Raw genomic sequence first — 23,148 nt, 5'->3', positions numbered from 1 at the left:
AATAATTATAATTATTGATCAAATGGATTAATAAATAATACTAAATGGAACTGTTAAGGCAACCCTACCAAAAATAAGAGTTTAAACATGATTATTTGGAGAAAACCTGGATTAATTAAGTCAAAGGCTGGAGCACTTGTTCATGAACTGAATCATCTCTCCGTACGAGTACTCCATTTCTCCCTCGACCTCTGGAAACAGCACGAAATGGCCTCGATCTGGATATTCGACAAGCTTTGCATCCTTCCCAGCTTTCCGGAGCTCTTCGTAGTACTCCACCACGCGGCTGTAGAGCACGTCTCCAGCTCCCACCACCACCAGCAATGGCGGCATTGGATCGATCTTGGCGATCTCCTCAGCCCTCGGAACTCTGCAGTAACCATGGTCGCGGTTGGCACCGTCGGGGAGACAAAATCGCCAAAGAGTATCGCAATGCGCGAGTGTGAGAAGGTCGGGCTGGACCAGCGACTGGATCTCGGACTTGGATCTCTCCTCGCCGCCAAAGAATGGAGCCACTGAAACCAGCCCTTTGATCCCCAGCGGCGAGAGGTCCCTGCGGATCGATCGGGCAACCATGTAGTGGACGATTGTCCCTCCGGAGCTGTTGCCCATGAGGAAGATCCGGGAGAAATCCGCGTTCTTGAGCCACGGGTCGCGATCCATGGGCGATTGCTGGGCCTGGGACTGAAGCCACTGAAGAGACGCGAAAGAATCGTCGAATGCCACGGGGAGGCGGTGCTCCGGCGCGAGCCTGTAGGCGACGGAGACGACGATCATCCCCATCTTCTGGGAGATACCACTGCAAATACCGTGGGATCGCATCGAAGCAGGAGAGGTGGCGGCGAATCCACCGGCATGGAAGTAGACGAGTAGCGCGCGCTTACCGGTGGGGCTAGCATCGTCGATCACTGTAGCCGATTTGGGAGCGAAGATTCGAGCCCACATTCCCGTTCCTTCGTCCAGGATCACGTCCTTGCATCCAAATTCGCCCTTCTCGAAGCTCGGATCGGCAGGGCAATCGGGATCGGGCCACTGGGGCCTGACGATTCTGCCATCGCTGAAGAGCTGGATGCCTCCAAAATCGCCCAGCAGCTCGCAATTGGCCATCGCCGCCCATGCAGTGGACGAAGAATTTAAAACACGGAGCGTTGAATATCCGTCCAAAAGATTCCACATTGTTAATGTCGCTTTGGCCGAGTGGTTAAGGCGTGTGCCTCATGGGGTTTCCCCGCGAGTGTTCGAATCTCTCAGGCGACGCTTTCTTAAACCTTCCATTTTTTCCTTCTCCTTCATCGAAGGTTAGGGTTCCAATCGCGCCATGGGACGGAGGCGAGAGCGCAGGCAGGGAACTAGTCGCCGGGTGAAGCTCGATCTCACAGATTCCGAGCCGCAAGGTAAGATTACCTCGCAATCTTTGCATCGATCGAGAGAAGTTTTTATTCTTTTCAGAGAATGCGGCCGCCGATTCCAAAGCGGGAGAAGAGATTGCCGATAGATCTAGAAACGATGGGGACACTACTACTGCCGCTGCTTCACCACCATCCAACTCAGGTGGGTTACTCGGGCATGCTTTTGATGGCCGACCGCTTTGGAACTGTGTGCTGGGCCTCGCTCGGTTGCTTGAAAACTCTATAAGCGTCCAGAAGCACAAGGCTGGTCACTTCTTCTTTTCGTTTGTGAGGTCTACTACTCAGAACCAGCAGCGAAGAAAGATGGTAGCGGCTCGTCAGCAAATGGCCTTTGCGGTTCGTATGATTCTCGCAGTTTAGTCTTGCTGTGGATATCTGGAAGAAGTCCCTCTGGCGTTTTTCAAGCGTTCTTACGAGTTCTTGGTGCTCCAGGTGCTCCAGAGAATTCGTTATCGTTGTTGGGCCAGTACGATGCCGACGATGATGGGAAGGTGGAGTCGGAGGAGAAAACCTCTTCTGGAAATATCGATGAAAAGAAAATGGATGCAGAGGTAGAATCTACTTTGTATTTCTAGCCGCTGAGTGGTTGCTCTGTGAATCAGGTGGCTGATTTTATTGCCGAGCTTGAGACAAGCGGATTGCTAGACGCGAATCCGTCCGAGACTTCGGAACCGGAAGCGAAACAAGTTGTTGAGCCAACAACAGAAGCTGCGGAGATCAGATCGGTTGTGGAAAGAACAAGTCGTCCGTCTCTGGCCTCCATGATCGGGGACGTTGTCGAGAAAGTGCTCGCAGAGAATGAATCGGAGAAATGCGACTGGAGAGCTGTTCTTCACGAGGAAAGTGGGGAGTATTACTATTGGAATGTGGTGACTGGGGAAACAACTTGGAACAAGCACGACGGTTCTGTAGAGGCTGCTGTAGGCGTGGCACCTTTACCTTCAGAGTCTTACCCGGGATTGCAAGCCACTTACGCTCCGGCCATCTGTGATGTGAACTATTCTGGATTAGTCGGGACTTCAGACGACGCTGATACGCGGCTTGGATCAGCTGCCCTCGTACAACTCGGAGAGACAATTTGCGAACGCTTGAAAGGTCTTTGCGGGTGAGCAAATAATGCATTGGTCGTTTTGAGCTGACAGTGTTTCCGCAGGGACGCTTTGGTGACATTACCAAATCGCATACGGCTGGCTGTCGAAGCAGAGATACGGCTATCCGATTGCCGGCTGCTCATGGCGCAAGGAATGACTGACGGTCTCATGTGGACAAATACAGAAGCTCATATACGACGAATTGAGTCGTTGCTTGTAGCCGAGCAGCAAGAGCAAGAGGCTGGTGTGAGAGCTGAAGACGAAGATGTTGATATGGAGGTCGATATGGATATTGAGGAACCTGAAATGATCCAGCAGGCTGTGCCGCCACCTGATGAAGACTCTGCTCCTCCGCCACCTCCCGAGCCAGAAATTATTCCCCCGCCGCCAGCGCAAGAACCTCTTTCTGATCTAACAACCAACAGAGACGCGGTTCCACCCCGCGGAGAAATGGAGACGTCTACATCTGCGAGCAGTGCGGCACTTGTGGAAGCAGCGGCAGCCGCTGCTAAAAAAGCAAGTAAAGGTATTTCGTGTCTTTATGTCAGATGTGTGGTTCTGACGCTAGCATGTGTGCAGCTACGCGAATGAAGAAGGGAAATGCGCCAGTTCTCGTGAGTAAAACAAGCAAAATGTCATCCCTTGTAAACAAGGTAGTGTTTTGTTTTTCTCATTCTGATTGGGTTCTAAGTAAATTTTTGGTTGTGTCTTTTCTGCAGTGGATGGCTGCGAAGCAAGAGTTGCATGAAAGTGATGATGAAGATGGCGAGAAAGAACTATATGATCACGAGGCAATAGAAAGAAAGAGGCAAAGAGAGATTGATGATTGGCGCAGGGAGCAGATTGCAAGTGGACAAGCTTTGGACAACGTCAATTTTCAACCTCTAGGACCAATAGACTGGTAAGTCTGACGTCCACTTACTGCCTTTGCCTGATGATGAACACACTTCCAGGAGGGATAGGGTGAAGCGAGCAAGGAAAGAAGGTCAATCAAAAGTTTCTTCAACAAGCAAGAAGCATCCAAATCTGGACGTGCTTTCGAAAGGTCTTGCACCGGGGTGGAAGGTACGATTGAGTGTTTTGATATAGGCTATGTACTGATATTGCATATATCAGGCATTCTACGATGAAAAATCTGGTGATGTCTATTACGGAAACTTAGAAACATCTGAAACGACATGGGATAGGCCAGTCGCGTGAACAGTTTTGTTTTAAACGCTCGAGAGGAATGGCGAACGTCTGCTGTAGCGTTCATGACGCGGTCGGAGGTGACGGAGACAAGAGCGTTCTTTTTGCCGGGAGACAACTAGCCTTCAACACGGTGGTATCTCTCTTTCGGCACTACACTCACGAGCGGGCCTTGTTGAAGGGGCGTTCACTTCACGACTACATCATCAACCGCGGCTTTGATCAGGAAACGTTTCTGGGAAATCTGGTGGTCCAGATGTACGGGAGGTGTGGGAGTGTGGCAGAGGCGAAGAAGGCATTTGACAGGATCCAGGAACCCAACGTCTTCTCGTGGACCATCATGGTGGCAGCTTATGCCGAGAACGGATATCTCCAGGAAGCAAGGAAGATTTTTGACGCGATGACGGAGAAGAACGTGGTTTCGTGGACGGCTATGGTTTCGAACTATGCCCAGAATGGTTATCTCCAGGAAGCCAGGAAGCTGTTCGACGAGATGCCAGTCCGGACTGCCGTGCCTTGGAACGCTATGATAGCCGGCTATGCCCAGAACGGGCATTGCGACGAGGCTCTAGTGATGTACAGGAGGATGAGACAGGAAGGTGTCAAGCCGACGGAGAGCACCTTTGTGAGCACTGTGGACGCCTGTGCTACAGTCGGTTTGCTGGAAGCTGGCCGGCTTGTTCATTCAAATGCCGCCGAGATGGGGTTTCACACAGCAGAGAAAGTGGGAAACGCTCTCGTCAACATGTATGGCTGCTGCGGCTGCTGGGAAGATGCGAAGAAGGCATTCGACGATATGCCGGAGCAGAATGTGATAGCTTGGACAGCTCTCCTGGTGGCCTACGCCAGGAGTTCCAAAGTCGAGGAAGCAAAGGCTACTTTTGACAAGACGCCGGTGAAGAGTTTTATTTCCTGGTCCGCAATGGTGGGAGCTTATGCCCAGAACGGTCATAGCAAGGAGGCCCTTCTCCAGTTCCGGTTGATGGACCTCGAAGGCGAGCGCCCCGACGGTGTGACTTTTATCACCACTCTCTACGTCTGCGGCAACCTCTCGGCTATAGAAGTCGGCCGGATCATCTACGATGACATCGTTGGGACTCATCTGGAAACGGACGTAACCGTGGTGACTGCGCTGCTGGACATGTTTAGCAAGTGCGGGAGCTTGAGCCAAGCAAAGTCGCTGTTTGATCGAATGCCGCTCAAGGACATGGTAATGTGGAGCTCCATGGTGGCTGCCTGTGCTCACAACGGTCAGTGGCTGATGGTACTGGATACGTACTACTATATGCTGCTCAACGGTGTCAAGCCCAACAAGGTGACGCTCATGAGCGTCCTCTCAGCGTGCAGTCACGCCGGACTTTTGCGAGTGGCCTTGGAGCAGTTCACTTCAATGAGGGAGGAGTATGGCTGCGAGCCGGAGTATCGGCACTACGTGTGCATGGTGGATACTTTAGCTCGGGCCGGACAGGTGAAAGAGGCCGAGGACTTGATCGAGACGATGCCGTTTGAGCCGGATGGTTTGTCGTGGAGGACGCTGCTGAGCGCATGCAACAGCTCGAGCGGAGCCGGGCAGGGTTCTCGAGCAGCGGAGAACGTCTTCGAACTGGATCCGGAGCACGGAGCTCCATACATCCTGCTGTCGAATCTCCACTCGGAGAAATGATTCAAGCTTAGGGGAGGAGGAACCTGCTCGCTCACCAGTAGTCGCCGCAGGAGCAAACACCGTTCTCGGTGTGGTGGAAGCGGTTGAGGTCCCGGACAATGATCTTCCGCCGGGTGATCTTGGAAATGAACTTGGTGGCCGAGTGGCAGTCGGAGCAGACTCTCAGGTTCTTGACGACTCTCAGCGTCGTTCCCGGTGGAGTGCTGATGAGACCACAGGTGATGGCGAGCTTCTCGCTGTGGAAGAAGAGGAGGCTCTCCTTCTCGTCCTCGTTCACGAGCCTGAGCACCTCGGTGGTATCTGGCACGTAACCGGCTTCCTTCATGAGAACACTCAGCCGCTTGAGCTCTTCCAGGATCTGCTGCTTCTTGGGGTGCTGGAACTTCTCCCCGGCCGTGAACTCGTGGAAGCGATCATTGATCTCGATGGTGCTCCACCCGGGCTTCTTCCTCACGCCGCGGGCTTCCATCAGGTCCCTCACTTTCGCCTTCTCGGCGTGATCTCCAGCCGCGGCATGGATGTTGGACAGCAGCACGTAGTAGCCAGGGATCTCGCTGGTGAGCTCCAGCAGCATCTCCGCGGCTCGCTTCCCTCTCTCGACGCTCTTGTGGACGCGGCAGGCGGCGAGGAGAGTGTTCCAAGTTACATCGTCCGGGACGAAAGGCATGGTCTGGACGAGCTCCTCGGCCTCGAGCAAGCGTCCGGATCGCCCGAGAAGATCGACCATGCACTTGAAGTGGTCCATGGTGGGAGCGATGCCGAAGTCGTGGACGAGGAGGTCGAAGTGGAAGAAGCCGTGCTCGAAGAGGCCGGCATGGCTGCAAGCCGAGAGGATGCTCTTGAAGGTGACAGCGTCGGGGAAGAGGCCGTCGACGTTCATGGCCAGGAAAGCATCGAGAGCTCGATCGGTGTGGCCGTTTTGGACGAAGGCCGTGATCATGGTAGACCAGGAGATCAAGTTCTTGTTCCGGATGCTCGAGAAGACCATGGTGGCGTCGTCGAGATTGCCGCACTTGGCGTACATGTTGACGATGGCGGTGGAGATCTCGACGTGGGCGACGAGCCCGGCCCCGGCGGCGATGGAGTGGAGTGATCTCCCAGCGACGAGCGCCGAGAGGCCGGCGCAGGCATCGATGGCGGCAACGAAGGTGACCATGTCGCAGCGCTGGCCTTCGTTGTTCATGGCGCGGAAGAGGTGGAGCGCGGCCTTGCAGTGCCCGTTCTGGGCATACCCGGCGATCATCGCGTTCCAGGAGGACGAGTTTCTCCTCGGCGCGGCGTCGAAGGTGGTCTTGGCGTGGATCATCCGGCCGTGGCGGGCGTAGGCGGCGATCATGGAGTTCCAGGCGATGGTGTCCCTGGAGGGCATGGAGAGGAAGAGCTTCTCCGCGGAGGGGAGGTCCCCGGCCGCGGCATAGCCGGCTAGCAGCGCGGTGGCGGAGAACTCGTCCTTGGTGGGCATTTGATCGAAGAGGGCGTGCGCCAGGGGGAGATTGCGGTGGTCGACCAGGGCCGAGATGGCGATGCTCCAGGAGAAGGCGTTCTTGGTGGGGATGGAGTGGAAGACGCGGAGCAAGGAGTCGAGGTCGCCGCATTTGCCATACATTTGGAGGAGGAGATTGGAGAGGAAGCGATCGGTGGCGAGGCCGGCGTGGACGATTTGGCGGTGGAGCTGGCGGCCTTGGTTGATCGAGGAGGGAGTGGAGCACTGGCGGAGGAGCGTGGCGTAGGAGCTCACGGTGTCCATGGTTTAGAGGGGATGACGACTAGTGAGGAACTAATGAGGATTATGGTGATAATCAATGGTTTAGGAATCCCTAATTTTTGTTTTTGTTTTTTATAGGGCTTACTTCTTTCTACGTATACGTTACATTTTTTTCGGAAATATTCACGTTTAAAACTCTGGATCTTGGTTTGTCTAACACATATAATTTAGTTCTTTTTCCAGTGCATAGAAATTAATAGGGTTTACAAAAACTATGGAGCGAGGCACTGGTTACACTCACAATTCAACTATGCAGGCTCAAGGCTTCAAGGATGGCGAGGCCAAAATCAAGCAAGCTATGGCAAGCAATGCACTCTTGGTTGATCCATCCCTGAAAGTGATTAGAGGAGCCGACTTGGGATGCTCCCACGGATCCAATGCAATTCATGCCGTTGACTTTGTAGCGCGAGAGATAATCGAGCTGCGAGATCTAAAGCTTTCTTCTTCTTCTTCGTCTTCGTCTTCGTCTTCCTCTTTGGAGATCCAAGCCATTTTCTCGGATATCACTGCCAATGACTTCAACACACTCTTTTCTCTAGTTCCACACCTCCATACTTCTTCAGTGGAGTTCCTGGATCATTCTACCTCAGGCTCTTTCCTCGCTCTTCCATCCACTTTGCAATGACAACCTTCGCATTACATTTCCTCTCAAAGGTATAAGTTTGTGTTGGTTCTGATGTAAGTGAATGGCCTCTATGTGTAGATCCCGGGGGAAATCACTGACAAGGAGTCACCAGCTTGGAACAAAGGCACCATGTACATAGACAAAATCCTCGCCCCAAGCAGCAATTCAAGCAGTTGTTCAGCAAGCTAAGGAGGACCTCCAGAACTTTCTCCAGTGCCGAGCTCAAGAACTAGTCACTGGAGGCCTCCTTGTCTCCAAATTTCTCATAAGAACCACACGAGATCTTGAATGGCCTCTGCACAATGGTTTCCAAGAAGCGTGGAAGGATCTCATTCAAGAGGTATAAAATCTTGACAAAAACCAATGCTTGTTCCTATGCCATCACATTTGCAGGGGATTATAAGCCAAGAGAGCTTGGACACCTTCAACTTTCCCGTCTATTTTCGCAGCTGTCATGAGGTCCAAGATGCATTGGATTCAGTGAAGGAGGAGTTCAAGGTGATTCACAGAGAAGTTTCGAAAGTCCAGGTTCCTCCTTTTCAACCAAGTGACTCAATGAGGGCGTTCAAGGCCGTCGTTCCTGGATTGGCATCACACCAAGTTAGTGGATGCCGTCACCCATACTTGCTACTCACCACTAAATGGAAAGAAGTGTGCACTTTTGTTCACTTTTGTATATTTATATTTAAACCCTAATAAATACTCTATTAAATTATCTTTTTTTTTAAAAGACATGTTTTCCATGCTACTCGTTCTTGAAAAAATAAGTTTATAGTAATCTAATAATCTAATCAGAAAATATCTTTTTTGCAAGTACTGAAGAACAAAAAGAAAGAGTTATTGATATTAAGCACTTGGATACTTGAATAAGTTGGTATGGGATTATACAGCAAATTATATACAACATTTTTGAAGCTTTAGACGATTTTACAATACATATATAAGAAGTTCCAAAAAGAATTTCAGTAGCTTCTCGTTGTAGAGAGCGGATCATAGTCGTAGACTTGCCCGGCTTTCACAAAGCGGCCTTTTATCCGCCGTCTTGTATCAGCACGAGTCTTGCGAGATTCATACCGGATTCGTTTCTCGTATCTGTGACAAAACTTGTGAGAAACAAAACTCAAATGAAACAAAACGGAAGACCAACGTACTTGCGAGTTTTCCTCTTTTCCTTGTACCGGAGCATGGCATTCCCTCTTGCCTCCGAGGCCGCCGCAGGATCGGAGCTAGTCGAGCTCCACAGCTCTCCAGCCGAGTAAAACACCGAAGCACAGTCCGCGTACTCAGTGCCACTGCTATCTCCGCTCACTCCACTGGAGCAAGCCGGCCTCGGAGAGAACTGGACGTTTCCCGCTGCTGCTGCCGGATGGAAAGGGCCTCTACACGCCGACTCGGAAGCGTCCGACTGGAGAGAGTTTGCAGTGTCCATGCTCGAGCATCCCTGGAAAAGTTTTAGTTCTTTTAGCTCCTCTAGGCTAGAGACTACTTACGTTTTGCATGCTCTTGGAGCTCATGGCCGGAGCCATGCTCGGGCACGCGATTCCAATGTCTTGAAACGGGGTTCCAGCGGCGTCCTGGGCCGAGAGGAAAAGATCTTCGTAGTTGTCAAAGACATTCACGTCGTCAGCCGTCAGCGCTTTGCAGATATCATCGATTCCCATGTCCTGCGCGTTGTTCCAGAGCTGCAAAGGAATTAAAAATAAGACTATGAGTATCGACAAAGAAGTAAAGGAGAAAGGACCCGACATGACGAGCATTCTAGCAACAGCAAGCTGGAAACAAGAAATATCAGCTGGACAGCGTTAGTCGACCTTTTGGATGCTGGCAAGATAACCAACTAAGACGAGATTCGGCTGGAGGCCTGGTCAGTAGAGACGGTAGCAAGAAAATTTAATGCACCTGCTGGTCTGGACTCGCTGCCTTCCAGGCGTTCTCACCCTGCTGAGGAAAAATCTCGCCACTCTCGGGCTTTGAGGACGGGCTGTGGAGGCCAAGTTGAGCCGTCTGGTACTGGATCTCCGCAACACCGTTGCTGCTGCTCGTCGAAGGCCTCGGTGGAGGTGGAGGCATCAAAGTCTGTGCTTGCGTGATGGCTTTCTCTCGCTGTTGATGCCCGAGTCCCTGCTGTGGGGGCCGATTTTGCAAGATCATCAGCTGCTGGAAGATCTTCTTCTCCCGGCTCTAGAAAGAAAAGAAAGACAAAAAAAAAACCAGAAAAACCATTTGAAAAGCCTCGAAAGAAAAGCAAAACGCTACCTGTGGAGTTGAAGGGTGGTGGAGCTGCTGCTGCGACTGACTTGATGCCGGTACCCAGCCTTGAAAGGTCTCCAGACATTTAGACGTAGATCCCTTCCCGCTTCCATTTCCACTTCCATTCCCACCTGGTTCATCGGACACATCACAGTACCATAGCCGAGCAAGCTCCGCCGACGAAGGACATCCCGTGTAGGATACAATAGCGCGCCTCTTGTGGTGCATAGCTCGGTACTCTGCGTGTCTTTTGCCGTCGCAGGCCTGGCAAAAGGCCTTGCTTTCCGCTCCACAGCGAACCACAGCAGGCTGGACGACGCACATATCGCACACCAGAGTTCTCGAGTGCCTCCTGGAGAGAGCGTTTGCATCGTGAACGTTGCGGTCACACGAGAGGCACAGGAGCGCAGCATCGGCCTTGCAGTAGACAGTGGCTCGTTCGTCTCCACAAAAGTCGCAAGGTCTCTCCATCAAAGTCCCCGCTTTTCCTTCTCTAGAACTATTTCTACTTCTCTCTTGTACCTGTGTAGAAAACCTCCGTTTTCAAGTCATTTAAAGAACTTGCGTAAAGTTGGCTTATCGCAGATATTTTGATTTGCTTCGTGAAGAACCTGTGTGGACCAGAAGAACTTGATCTATATTCTCTCTCGTGAAGTACCTGGATAGGACCTTTTAAGTTTCTATGACGGCGAGTAGAGGAACCAGAGAAAACTCGCAAGCTGATGGCCGCAACGATATGTGGCAAGCGAGCAGTCCATCTGGAAGGCGAATTCCTCCCCCGCAAATCTCTGCAAGCAGCATCTAAGACTAAAACCCCACCTCCGTCGCCGATTTCCTAGCAGCGCCCAACCCCCATTCCCAGCGCCAGCGCCGGCATTTCGATGATGCGAGGAGGATCCAGGGCCGCGAGCGCCGATCTAATCGCCTTGATCGCTTGGGAGCGGTGTGGAGGCGGCCAATTCCAGCCTCGAGCGAGCACGAGAGTGTGGATAGGGTTTAAGCCCAAAGCCTAATGAAAAAGCGCAAAAGTCTGCCAGCTCAGCAATCGCTTTTGGACCTATTTTACGCTGGCCCCGCCACGTCACTCTTGCAGCGTGTCAATCGACATTTTGCCCTTGAAAGAAGGGAGAATTGAATTTTTGGTACTTTGGATCTTGAGTGGAAAATCTGATCTAAGAGAAAGCTATGGTGGTTCTTGTGATGAGCCATCATGGCCGCAGCAAACCAAACTGTAGATCTGGTCTCCAGCATTCGCCGTTGCAACAGTTTGGTCGAGGCCAGGACGCTCCACTCGCTCGCTGTGGAGAATTATCGCAAGAACCAAACTTTTACGGCAAATCTCATGATTGAGATGTACGGAAGGTGTGGGGGCATCGATGAGGCTAGGAGGGTGTTTGATGCAATTGCTAGCAAGAATGTTTTCTCGTGGACTATTATTCTAACAGTGTATGCCCGGTCTGGGCATCTGGATGAGGCAAAGTCTGTCTTTGACACAATGCCTGAAAAGAACGTTGTCTCGGAGACGACAATGATAATGGCTTACGCAGAATCTGGAAAACTTGATCAAGCTAAGCTTGTTTTTGACAGCATGCAAGAGCGCAACTTGTTTGCTTGGAACGTCTTGATAACTGGAAATGCCCGACATGGGCATTACAAAGGCGCTCTTAAACTGTCACAGCTTATGGATCTCGACGGTGTCAGGGCCGATCGGATCACGTTTCTCGCAGTTATCGAGTCATGCTCGGGGCTAAACGATTTTCGAAAAGGCAGGCTCATGCACTCGAGAGCTGGAGCTTCTGGTTATGCTCTAGAAACGAAGGTGGCAAATGCCCTGATCACAATGTATGGACGATTCGGAGCTCTCGATGATGCAACGAAGGTTTTCCAAGAGCTGAAAGACAAGAGCACCGTTTCCTGGAATGCCATGGCGTGGGCATTTGCGTCCAATGGTCGTGTAGACGATTCCAGACGCTTGCTCGTTGTTGATTGCTCAAACAGGGATTTGAGTTCTTACAACTGCTTGATCTCGGGGTTCTCCCTGAACGATCGGCCCCAAGAAGCAGTGGAGGTGTTTGCGATGCTGCTTTTGGAGGGCGAGTTTCATCCAAACGACGTGAGCTTCCTCGCAGTTCTTAGCTGCTCGTACTTCAAAAGGATTCGCGATTTGAGAACCATCTACAATGTCGCGAGCGAGGCGGGCTATCTTGCAAACACGAGGGTCGCAAACTCTCTCGTGAATTGTTTTGGCAGATCTGGAGCTCTTGACGACGCAACTTGCCTGTTCCGGCAGATCACGAAAACGGCAAATGCCGCCTCTTGCTGGAACGTCCTTCTCGGCGTCTACGTCGAAAGCAATCTCCCACGCGAGGCCATTCTTTTGTTTCGCGAAATGGACGTGGAAGGCGTAAAGCTCGACTCCATCACGATGATCCTGGCCGTCGATGCCTGCCGGATCGGAGGGCCCGGCGCCACCCTCTTCCGGCGCTCCATCCACGACAGGGCCATCCGTACGGGCTTTCTCCAGCATGTGAAAGTCGCCACCGGGCTTGTCACCATGTACGGCCAGTACGGCATGGTAGGCGACGCTTTCCAGGTGTTCTGTTCGATTCCCACCAAAAACCTCCTCGCGTGGACTGCGCTGGTAGTCGCATTTGCCCGAAACGGGCATATGGAAAAAGCATTGGAAGCGTTTCAACGGATGGGATTGGACGGCTGGCAGCCTGACGAGATCGCCTTCGTCGGTATCATCTCAGCTTGTAGTCACGGCGGGCGCGTACGGGAGGGCTGGCGTTTTATGGCCGAAATGTACGGGGAGTTTGGCGTGGGCCAAAAGGAGGAACACTATAGCTGCCTTGTCGACATGCTTGGAAGGGCGGGGTTACTAGACGAGGCTGAGAGATTTATCCAGGAGGTGACTGTAAATGTAAACCCCTGGAAGGGTAGAAGTTTGTTACTGTCCTGGAAAAGCCTGTTGAGTTCTTGCCGGGTTCAAGGTGACCTGGAGCTCGCCCACAGGGTTTTAACACAGGTAACTAAAGGTGTCACCTCCGGGTAACTATAATTGAATATTCGATTCCAGCTGGCAACGAATGGAAGCGACAACCAAGAAAGATTTCGAGGCAACGTCAGAGTAGATATGTACAAGAGGTAAAACAAATGTTTGGTGACGTGAATCCTTTGCAAAATAGTCAAAATGGGTATATTCTCCCTCGATCCGGCTCTTAACGCTGGGCTATGGAAATCCCGGTACTACCTAATGGGGAGACGCTGCGATCGATCACTCTAATGTCGGGAGCTCTCACATTTGATCGACGACGCGGGAGAAGAGACGATATCGATTCCAATGGCTGCGAGGATTCTAGTCTTGATGGCGCTGCTCGAGGAAGGATATGGCAGCCGCGGGATGCTCGAAGACTTGGGAAACGCGCACAGAAGAGTTCCAGAGGAGGAATCGAGCGCTCCTCCGCCAGCGTCGTCTTCGATCGCCGCCAGTGGCTCCGCCGCGACTAGGCCAGCGCTGGGATTCCCTCTGGGCACAGCGCTCATCCTCTTCCTCGTTTTCGGAGTGAGTACTCTCTTCTCTTGCTGCTACCACTGGGAGAAGATCCGGAGCCACACTGGCAGGCTCACTGCAAACCGGAGCTCCGCCATGGATTCATCCGCGACGAGTTCCTCCGCGGGCGCTGCTGATGGCGCCGCCGGCGATCGATGCTGCGAAATCGATCCACCCAAGTGCACCAAACAGGTGGGAAGAACTTTTTTCCTGGTTCTCGAGGAGCTAATCAAGTGTGTTCTTGCATTGACAGTCTCTCATCTTGCCAGTGTTGATGCCTGGCGATCAAATCCCTAGGTACGTCGCGTGGCCCTCTCCTCATGGAATCCCAGACGAAGCTATTAACTAATGCTAGTTTACACGATAACTATTGTCAGTTATGACGTGGATCCTTTAATGTCCAGGCTAAAGAAAGCCCTAAGGTTTAAATGCAAGCCGAGCTTTTGACTGCCACACAGGACGCCGCCCTGACACGTGTCACGATCTCGTTGCTTGGTTGCCGCGAACAAACCGCAAGAGCTAGGGTTTGCCTGGCGGTAGGGTTTGGGGGCGTGTGAGCGATCGGTTTTGAAAAAATGGAGGCGGATTGAGGCTTCTTCTCGCAGATTCTCCGCGGCAGCGAGCTGCGAGCGCCCGGATTGCGATGGATGGCGTCACCGGAGGCGATGTGGAGCTCATGTCCAAGAGCTTGCAAGTGGAGCACAAGCTCTTCTACTTCGACCTCAAGGAGAATCCGCGCGGCCGATACCTGAAAATCTCGGAGAAGACAACCACCTCGCGCTCCACAATTATCGTCCCGGAGAGCGGCATTGTGTGGTTTTTGGATCTCTTCAACCTCTACTCTAACGGGGATGATAAGTTCGAGAGCAAGGAGCTCCAGATGGATACCAAGGTTTGCTTTAGTGTCTTTTCCCTAAGAGAGATTCATCACAATCAATCGATCGATCCTGCGCAGGTGTTCTACTTTGATGTTGGGGAGAATCCTCGAGGCCGGTTTCTCAAGGTGAGTGATGAGCGTTTTTCCTTTCGAGGGGAGCTTTGAACTCTTGAGCTCGAACAAGAGAATGAATTTCCATGTTGATAGATCTCGGAAGTCTCGGCAGCGTCGGTCCGAAGCACGATCATCGTTCCCTCTGGCAACGATGCCGACGAGGGCTGGGTCCAATTCCGACATGTTCTAGCGGAAATTCACGAGGCATCGCAAATGCTCTTGTCTTCCATCGAGAACCGTCAAGTAAGTTCTCAAGTTCTTCTCAAGTTCCAAAGTTTGATCTTCCTCTTTTTCCTCAAAGATTGGAGCTCCAGAGTCGTCGCCCATCAACGCTGGATTCTATGACGGACCCGTAAGGAACGGCCCGACCGTAGCTCCTCCGAGCAGCGATACGAGTCGGATGAGCTCTACTGCCAGAGTTTTGCGAGCCGAGCAAAAAAAGTTCTTCTTTGATCTCGGCTCCAATGCCCGGGGCCAGTACCTTCGAATCTCAGAGGTAAACTTCACACAATTCGATTCATTAATCTCCTCGCTAGCTCACTCCATAGTTTTTTTTTCTAGAGCGATTGATTTCCTAGAATTTTTTTCTAAGGTTTTTTTTTTTCCCAGGTAATTGGTGGTGATCGATCGGCAATCATTCTTCCAGCATCAGCACTAGAGCAGTTTCATGAAACCGTGGGAGAATTTGTGGAATTACTCAAAGCCCAGGAACAACAGGTCTCCAGCGCTGTTCTCGCGGACCCCGGCTACACAAAGTGAAGAAAGAAAAAAATTCAGTGTTTTTGCTTCTTTACCCTTTTTTTACCCTGTTCGCGTTTTTTGTAACCGTCGGATCGTGACCACGTGTCAGCTTCTGGCTTTTGCCATTTGAATTTCCCGCCATTTCGACATTTAGGGTTCTTAGCTCAGGAGGAGTCGGCGGGAAGGAATGCCGGGTAGCGAAGCGGCGCGGTGCGGCAAGAGGTGAGCGCCTAGGTTGCCGCCATGTTCGTCAAGGAGATCAGTCTAGAGGGCTTCAAATCTTACGCGACGAGCACCTTCGTCTCAAATTTCGATCCCTGCTTCAACGCCATCACCGGTTTGAATGGCTCCGGGAAATCCAACATCCTGGACTCGATCTGCTTCGTGCTGGGGATTACCAAGCTGGAACAGGTCCGCGCCAGTAATCTCAACGAGCTCGTCTACAAGCAGGGCCAGGCGGGTGTTACCAAGGCGACCGTCTCGGTCACTTTTGATAACTCTGATCGTAGCCGAAGTCCTATTGGATTTGAAGATATGAGTGAGATCACTGTCACTCGCCAGGTATTGCCCCTTGCTTTGTTCTTTTGGGATTTTTCTACTTAGAATATTTTCTTTCTTTTCTTTATGAGCTTACTGGCTCTTTGGTCGGCTTACAGGTGGTTGTGGGTGGAAGAAATAAGTATCTTATCAATGGTCATGTTTCGCAGCCCAGCAGAGTCCAGAATCTTTTCCATTCAGTCCAGCTCAATGTGAACAACCCGCATTTTCTGATCATGCAAGGCCGGATCACCAAAGTTCTCAACATGAAGCCCCATGAGATATTGTCGATGCTGGAAGAAGCTGCTGGGACCCGGATGTACGAGACGAAAAGAGTGGCAGCGCTGAAAACCTTGGAGAAGAAGCAGACTAAGGTGAACGAGATTGATCAGATGCTCGAACAGGAGATTCTTCCGGCACTGGACAAGCTCAAAAAGGAGAAGTGCCAGTACATGCAGTGGGCAAAAGCTAACGAGGACATAGAACGGCTTGACAGGTTTTGCACTGCGTATCGTTACGTGGAGGCTGAGAAGATTAAGAATGCGGGAACCAGCGAGATAGATGCTCTGAAGTCCAAGATAGACGGTTTGCAGGAAACTATAAACACTATCGAAGCACAGATTCAAGATAAGGAGGCCACTATTCGGGAATTAACGTCTGCGAAGGAAAAGAAAGCTGGTCAAGAGATGAAAGGTCTGGCTGATGTTGTTGACAAGCTTTCAAGTTCACTTGTCAAAGAAACATCGGCTTTTACAAACGAGAAAGATCTACTAGATGCCGAAAGAGTCTCAGCAGAGCGGGTACGAAGCACCTTTTTTTTTTCTTCTAATTTGGCCTGAAGTGTTTTGCTGGCCTTGCAGCTTTTGAAGAACATGGCCGATTTGGACTGCCTTGTAGACCAGAAAGTTAACGCTATTCAAAAAGGAGACACCGAGTCGTCAGGGATTCGAGAAAAAACAAACAACCTTTCAAAATTGCTGGAGGAACTTGAAACAGAATACCAGGTACTGGAATGCGGTAACCGCTTTCTGAACTTTAATTGGTGTTTTCAGAGTGTTCAAGCTGGGAAAGGCGGAGGTGGAGATCAGAAGTCCCTGGCAGAACAACTTGCTGATGCAAAAGCTGCCGTTGGGCGGGCTAGCACAGAGTTAAAGCAAGTTAGCACCAAAATCCTGCACACCGACAATGAGCTTAAAGAGAAAAAGAAGGCCCTGGAATCCAAAACGAAAGAAGCGTCTTCGCTGCAAGTCGAACTACAGTCGAGAAAAGCTGAAATCGACAAGATTTTAAAGACATTGGAGGGTGTAACTTATGAAAATGGTCACATGGAGCGACTGGAAGAGGTACTTTTCTCACTTGTTTGTCTTCCGTGTTTAGCCGTAAGTTTTGTTTCTCAGAGTCGGAAGCAAGAGCTTGAGATGGTTGAAACTCTGAAACAAGAAGTTAGCAATCTTGGGAGCAGTCTGGTTGGTGTAGAGTTTTCTTTCGAAGATCCCGTCAATAACTTTGATCGCCGTCGGGTAAAAGGTGTCGTAGCCCGACTTATACGAGTTGACGATTCTACAGCTGTGGTGGCACTCGAGGTTTGTTATCTTATTCCTGCTTTAACTGATGTTTTGAATTATTTATGGCAGGTTGCAGCCGGAAGCAAACTTTATAACGTTGTTGTGGATACAGAACAGACTGGTAAGCTGCTGCTTGAGAAAGGTAAATTGCGCCGGAGGGTTACGATCATTCCGCTTAACAAGATTCAAGCGAGCACGATACCATCCAGAGTTCAAGATGCGGCGGCCAGCATGGTACCAGTTGATGCATACTATTTGTTGATTCTTTGTTTTATAGGTAGGTCCAGAAAACTGTAGAACAGCGCTTTCGCTTGTGGGTTACGACCGCGAGCTTCAGGTAATTTTGTCCGATTGCACATTCGCCTTATTCTTGTTCACAGGCTGCGATGGGATTTGTGTTTGGTGGTACTTTCGTCTGCAAGACTACGGACGTCGCTAAACAGGTGGGTCTCGCACTTTGTGTTCCTTTTTAAAGTTATCTGGCAGGTTGCGTTTCACAAAGATACAAGGACTGCTTCTGTTACGTTAGACGGTGATATCTTTCAACCGAGTGGTTTACTTACTGGTGGCTCCCGGAAGTGCGTGCTCACTGTACATTGCTGAGCTGCTAATAACTTTCCCATGTTGCAGAGGCGGCGGCGAGCTATTAAAGCAGCTCCATGCTTTATCGGAAGCCGAATCAAAACTAAGTACTCATCGGCATAAGTTAGCAGAAGTTGATGCCGAGGTATGCACTTATCTCTTCTTCTCCTTAAGCAGCCAGTTAATCAGTAAATTGTAGATTGCCAAAGTGAGTCCCATCCACAAGAAATATCAACAGTTGAAGTCCCAACTTGACCTCAAGCAGTATGACTTTTCACTATTTGAAAAGCGTGTAGAACAAAGCGAGCATCACAAGGTAAAACTTGTTTTCAACAATCAGGTGGTCTGAGTTTGGTGTGCTGTACTGCAGCTTAGTGAAGCAGTAGCTGCTCTTGCAGCAGAACTGGATAATTTGAAGAAGGAAGCTCAGAAAAAGGAAGAGTATCACAAAGAATGCCTTGGTACCGCAGAAAACCTTGAGCAGGCAATTTCAGAGCATGGCCGAGGTCGTGAAGGTCGACTTAAGGCTTTAGATACCCAGATAAAAAGTGTAAAGCGCGAAGTGACGTCCGCATCTAAGGAGCTCAAGGTTTGTCATCGTTTTTTTCTCTATCCTTTGGTCTGAAACAAGTTTTATAGGACCATGAAGGTCTGAAAGAGCGACTCATTATGGAAAAGGAGGCTGCCCTTCAAGAAAAGCAAGCACTACATAAGCAATGGACCGCGTCTGAGACTCAAATAAAGAAGCTGGAAGCTGGTGTTGAGAAGCTTGCGTCAAAGGTTTTACCTTCGGTTTATTATTTCCTAGTGGATGTTAATTTTTGCCTCTAAGGTGAGGGAGCTAGAGGAAGAGTATCGGAACGCGGAAGAACAGCTCAATCACGGGAGAGCTAAACTTAAGGAATGCGATTCTCAGATAAATGCTCTAGTCACAGAACAGAATCAGCTGCGTCAAAGTCAAACTGAAGCCAATTTGGAAATCAAAAGAACCACTAATGAGGTAGGGAGAAAATCTTGTACTTCAGGTGTTGACGTCCTGTTACCCTTGTCAAGATCAAGCGCATGGAGACAGATCAACGTAACAGTGCAGATACATTGCAGAAGCTGCGAAAAGATCATAAATGGATTGACACTGAGAAACAATTTTTTGGCAAGCCAGGCACAGACTACGACTTTAGTAGTCGCGATCCTAAAAGTGCTCGAGAAGAGCTTGAAAGGAAGAAAGCTGAGCAGAACAAGTAAGCGCAGATCACAGCTTCTTCCTCACTGACAGCGGTGCTATTTTGTAGCCTCGGCAAAAGAGTCAACACGAAGGTCATGACAATGTTCGAAAAAGCTGAACAAGAATGTAGTGAGCTGCTGAGGAAGAAAGGCCAAGTTCAGGTAAGCCAATCGTGAAATTTTTCTTTGCCGTGTGACGTGCATCGGCTGCTGGCAGGATGATAAAGCGAAAATCGAAGCGGTGATCAGGGAGCTTGATGAGAAGAAAAAAGAGACTCTAAAAGTTACTTGGCAACACGTGAACAAGTAAGCTAGCTTCAGCCATTTTGCTTCATCCCAGCTTCATTGTTTTCAATACCAGGGATTTCGGATCCATTTTCTCCACATTGCTGCCGGGATCAATGGCAAAGCTGGAACCTCCGGAAGGCTGCGGCTTTCTGGATGGCCTCGAGGTTCGCGTTGGTTTTGGAGGGGTGTGGAAGCAGTCCCTCTCGGAACTAAGCGGAGGCCAGCGCTCCCTCATAGCACTGTCGATCATACTGGCATTACTGCTCTATAAACCAGCTCCGATCTACATCCTGGACGAGGTAAGGAAGCAAACCTCATCGCATCTTTACAAGATTCGCTATCAGGTGGACGCAGCACTCGACCTCAGTCACACCCAGAACATAGGCCGAATGATAAAGACACACTTTCCTCACTCCCAGGTATTGGCTTGTGCTGAAGTCACATTCTACTTCTCATCTATCTCCTTTGTTCCTCAGTTCATCGTGGTCTCTTTGAAAGAGGGGATGTTTAACAACGCAAACGTTATCTTCCGTACTAAGTTCGTGGATGGAGTGTCAACCGTAACAAGGACAGGCAACTCGCGTGGGAACGAATATACCTAGAAGATTAGAAGATCACATTAATATTTTTTGTTATAGATTGTTACATGAATCTAGTGTTCATCCTTGCCATGACTGTAGAAAGAGTGGAAATAATTGAAGTATTGTTTTATTGACATGGCAACTAAGGTGGATAAAACTCAGCCATATGGCAAATTTTAAGGAGAATCACAAGGTGGATAATATTCGAGCTCTCCATAATTCTTCGTGCAATGCAGCCATGGCTAGTGTCCTCCTTCCAGCACTCGAGCAATGCAAGTGTGAGAAGTATTGTGCCCATCCTTTCACAGCTCAAGTCTTCTAGAGATATAGACGAGGCAAGGAAAATCCATGCTAGTATTATTGACAATGGTTTGGAAGACAATCTCTACATTGCTAGCAGCCTTGTCACCGTCTAGTCCAGGTGTGGCAGTCTGGTGAATGCCAGCAAAGTGTTCCACAAAATGAAGCACCACAACGCTATCCCATGAATGCACTCATTCAAGCATATGCCGTGAGTGGGGCTTTAGAAAACCTGTGAGGAGGGGGGAAATAAAAATAAAATTGGAGTGTATAAGATTAATTCAATGTATATTTCAAAATGCATTTAAGACTGGTAAAGAGGGATTAGTAAATACAAGAAGAAAAAGCAAAACATTTTAAAACTTATATTACCAAAAGAATTCTAATAGTTATTAGCCAAAATAGCAGTCAATTCAAACTCATTTAGTATGCTATTGTAAAGGACGATGACAGTATGATAAAATCAAAGCTGGGGTAATTTAATTTTGGATATAAAAAACATGACTTCTTGACCCAGGAATGACAACAGAATGAATTACACTACTGAAATGCTTGTGATCGTATCAGTTTTGTTCCAACTTTCACTCTCTCAGCCATTCCCACCCCCGGCAGTTCCAAGAGTTTTACCACAAGTATCATATTTGGGCATGGCATATTATCTATCACGGGTTGAATTTGAAAGTCTTTTAGATGCTATAACCAATTATATTTCATCATTTTCTACCCTGGAAAGATATTATCTCCAAAGCTGGTCATTCACGCATAGTTTTAGTCGATTCGGAATAAGAATTGTTCTTGCTGTGAGCACACCACATATTTCAACTGATACTGCAATTCCTTTGGTGTGTACACAGGGTGGGGTGCGGACAATTCAATATGGTGGTGCTACTTTGTGGGGCTATTTTTCTATCCTACGTGATGCATTAAGAGAACAAGCGGCATCCAACAATGAGAGGACATTTTTCTGTGGGGCTATAAGAGTAGAATATATGAATTTTAGGATCGAATACACAATTCTAAGTTATCAGGATAGTTTGCATGGTCTTTTACATACAAACATAGTTTCTAATCTTGATGATAATGATCAGGGAAGCTGCTGGATATTCCGGTCTGGGCTCTCTGGAGGTGACTATGGTGTTGTGGGTTCTTACATTTTACCAGAAAATAGTTTAGTCTCTGGTAATAACAAGTACAAATTAACTCTAGAAATGAACTGTAAACTTGTTTTATACAAAATGGGTCATATTATTATATGGGAGAGTCCAAACACATCACATATTTGCTACTGTGCGATATTAAAAAGAGATGGCAATCTTTTCATAGTTGACAAGGGAAAGGGTATCCTATGGCACACAAATATATATTGTCATGACAATAAGCATTCTTGCGTGATAACGGCAAGTTTATTGGTAACTGACTATGGCAATGTAGAAATAGTTGATACAGACAACCAAGAACTCTTGTGGAGAGCCCTGGGAAATTAGATATGGATTCAAAGGAGTCAGAATGAATTCAAGAGATTGTTGCTAAGATAAAATAGTTCTCGTCTTGTCTTGGAGAAAGAAAACATATAACAGAATAGTGATGCTGATGAAATCTTGAAGAAACAATGGTATTCGGAACCAAAATCTCCTTAGATAGAGGAGATTAGGGCAAGATTAGGCAAGTTCTATTTTTTGGATCTCCACCAAAAAGAAATAAAAATAATAAGAATAATAAATATATTATATAATAAATAAATAAAAATTGGAGAAACATTAAATTAAAAATTAGATTAAAAATTAATTCAAGTGTTGCTACAATGTATTTTATATAGAATGAGTAAAGTCAAAATGAATCATATATTTTTCTACTGTCAAACATTAAGAACATTTCAATTCTTGATTGTATCATAAATATGTATTAATGTTTGATTTTTATGCTTAAATAAACCATGCTAGAAGTTACAACTTTGATTTTATTGTATAATTGAATTATCCTTTGCAATACAATGTTTCTAGTATATTATTTGTCTGACACTTTTGAATTCAGATCTTAATGTAGTATTGTATTTTCTCTTGTCTACTACTCTCCAGAAAAATTCTCTTTTATTTGTATCAACTATTTTTATTTCTGTTTTACACCGTGTAGTTTAATCATGCCAAGTACTTACATTTTTCCCGTAGTCACTACTAATAAGTTTGCTGTAATCACATAGATATGCTAATATAAATTATAAAAAATAATCTCCAAATTTTATTTCTAGAACCTTTTTTAAAAATAGTTAAAGAGAATTACTTAAAACAAAAAAGTATAATCAATTTTATCACATATTTTGTCATCTCTCTATATTTAATAAAGAGTATATTCACTACTACTAGCCAGAGTAGGAATTGGTTTCTTACAAGTAAAATATAGTTCTCAGAATATCACTTTTTTACTTCTGCTCTAAATTATTTATTATTTTTATTAGTCTAAGATAGCTTGCAAGCCTTTTAGTGTAGAAGGATGATGAGATCTAACCAACAGCATAATGATATGGATCTTAGAAGTGATGTCTTAGCATGAAGTTATAAACAATTATTAGAAAGTTTGTTATAGGATATTGTAAGTCCAACAAAAAGGATTCCTAATCAACAATAATCTTTTCATATTAGAATATTACCATCAATCCTCACAATAAAAAAGAAAGAATATTGAAATTAGATAGAGCACTAATATCAATAGGCAAAAGAAATGTGGTATTCTAAACCTTGTGTCATAATGATGTCAATATACCTAGATTGGATCCACTCCATTTCAATTATAGTAAATTATTC

At 48.1% G+C, this 23,148-nt stretch overlaps 9 protein-coding genes and 1 pseudogene across 10 annotated transcripts; 7 read left to right on the top strand and 3 right to left on the bottom strand.

Moving 5' to 3' along the window:
• Positions 1-115: 115 nt before the first annotated feature.
• LOC9660123 (probable carboxylesterase 8) lies at positions 116-1,107 on the bottom strand. The gene has a single exon (XM_002978921.2). The coding sequence runs from the start codon at positions 1,105-1,107 to the stop codon at positions 121-123; it is 987 nt and encodes a 328-aa protein (XP_002978967.2). The 3' UTR covers positions 116-120.
• A 142-nt stretch (positions 1,108-1,249) lies between these two features.
• Positions 1,250-3,749, top strand: LOC9659591 (formin-binding protein 4). 2 transcript variants are annotated; one of them, XM_024683987.1, is made up of 9 exons: positions 1,250-1,394; positions 1,450-1,551; positions 1,842-1,960; positions 2,012-2,514; positions 2,563-3,026; positions 3,080-3,153; positions 3,220-3,401; positions 3,454-3,565; positions 3,617-3,749. In XM_024683987.1, exons 1-9 carry the CDS (start codon positions 1,319-1,321, stop codon positions 3,698-3,700), a joined length of 1,716 nt encoding a protein of 571 aa, XP_024539755.1. In that variant the 5' UTR covers positions 1,250-1,318; the 3' UTR covers positions 3,701-3,749. The 2 variants fall into 2 exon arrangements, with proteins under 2 accessions (XP_024539755.1, XP_024539756.1); XM_024683988.1 differs by lacking the exon at positions 1,250-1,394 and having other exon boundaries at positions 1,454-1,745.
• On the top strand, positions 3,711-5,373 carry LOC112349486 (pentatricopeptide repeat-containing protein At2g21090-like). Its single transcript, XM_024683989.1, has one exon. The coding sequence runs from the start codon at positions 3,729-3,731 to the stop codon at positions 5,349-5,351; it is 1,623 nt and encodes a 540-aa protein (XP_024539757.1). The 5' UTR covers positions 3,711-3,728; the 3' UTR covers positions 5,352-5,373.
• Positions 5,352-7,238, bottom strand: LOC9659590 (pentatricopeptide repeat-containing protein At4g02750). Its single transcript, XM_002978920.2, has one exon. The coding sequence runs from the start codon at positions 7,096-7,098 to the stop codon at positions 5,383-5,385; it is 1,716 nt and encodes a 571-aa protein (XP_002978966.2). The 5' UTR covers positions 7,099-7,238; the 3' UTR covers positions 5,352-5,382.
• Positions 7,239-7,330: 92 nt separating this feature from the next.
• LOC112349473 lies at positions 7,331-8,437 on the top strand (annotated as a pseudogene).
• Positions 8,438-8,600: 163 nt separating this feature from the next.
• Positions 8,601-11,009, bottom strand: LOC9660122 (zinc finger protein CONSTANS-LIKE 14). The gene is made up of 5 exons (XM_002978919.2): positions 9,998-11,009; positions 9,641-9,922; positions 9,232-9,423; positions 8,893-9,182; positions 8,601-8,833 (listed from the first exon to the last, which is right to left on the bottom strand). The coding sequence occupies exons 1-5, from the start codon at positions 10,460-10,462 to the stop codon at positions 8,704-8,706; spliced, it is 1,359 nt and encodes a 452-aa protein (XP_002978965.1). The 5' UTR covers positions 10,463-11,009; the 3' UTR covers positions 8,601-8,703.
• A 192-nt stretch (positions 11,010-11,201) lies between these two features.
• Positions 11,202-13,046, top strand: LOC112349472 (pentatricopeptide repeat-containing protein At2g33680-like). The gene has a single exon (XM_024683928.1). The coding sequence runs from the start codon at positions 11,202-11,204 to the stop codon at positions 13,044-13,046; it is 1,845 nt and encodes a 614-aa protein (XP_024539696.1).
• A 149-nt stretch (positions 13,047-13,195) lies between these two features.
• On the top strand, positions 13,196-13,997 carry LOC9660121 (uncharacterized protein At5g65660). The gene is made up of 2 exons (XM_024683934.1): positions 13,196-13,736; positions 13,798-13,997. The coding sequence occupies exons 1-2, from the start codon at positions 13,335-13,337 to the stop codon at positions 13,891-13,893; spliced, it is 498 nt and encodes a 165-aa protein (XP_024539702.1). The 5' UTR covers positions 13,196-13,334; the 3' UTR covers positions 13,894-13,997.
• Positions 13,998-14,084: 87 nt separating this feature from the next.
• Positions 14,085-15,407, top strand: LOC9659589 (transcription factor Pur-alpha 1). The gene is made up of 5 exons (XM_024683933.1): positions 14,085-14,436; positions 14,500-14,547; positions 14,629-14,778; positions 14,837-15,031; positions 15,145-15,407. The coding sequence occupies exons 1-5, from the start codon at positions 14,188-14,190 to the stop codon at positions 15,292-15,294; spliced, it is 792 nt and encodes a 263-aa protein (XP_024539701.1). The 5' UTR covers positions 14,085-14,187; the 3' UTR covers positions 15,295-15,407.
• Positions 15,408-15,452: 45 nt separating this feature from the next.
• On the top strand, positions 15,453-20,140 carry LOC112349477 (structural maintenance of chromosomes protein 2-2-like). The gene is made up of 20 exons (XM_024683932.1): positions 15,453-15,837; positions 15,933-16,613; positions 16,674-16,817; positions 16,866-17,156; positions 17,211-17,396; positions 17,448-17,612; positions 17,656-17,715; positions 17,759-17,821; positions 17,865-17,956; positions 18,009-18,105; positions 18,160-18,276; positions 18,331-18,549; positions 18,600-18,740; positions 18,793-18,960; positions 19,014-19,198; positions 19,250-19,343; positions 19,399-19,487; positions 19,543-19,768; positions 19,814-19,888; positions 19,946-20,140. Exons 1-20 carry the CDS (start codon positions 15,520-15,522, stop codon positions 20,069-20,071), a joined length of 3,537 nt encoding a protein of 1,178 aa, XP_024539700.1. The 5' UTR covers positions 15,453-15,519; the 3' UTR covers positions 20,072-20,140.
• The last annotated feature ends 3,008 nt before the right edge of the window (positions 20,141-23,148 follow it).

The sequence above is a fragment of the Selaginella moellendorffii genome, unplaced genomic scaffold, assembly GCF_000143415.4.
Source record: "Selaginella moellendorffii unplaced genomic scaffold, v1.0 SELMOscaffold_39, whole genome shotgun sequence".
Taxonomy (NCBI): Eukaryota; Viridiplantae; Streptophyta; class Lycopodiopsida; order Selaginellales; family Selaginellaceae; genus Selaginella; species Selaginella moellendorffii.
This window is presented reverse-complemented; position numbering and strand designations above follow the sequence as displayed.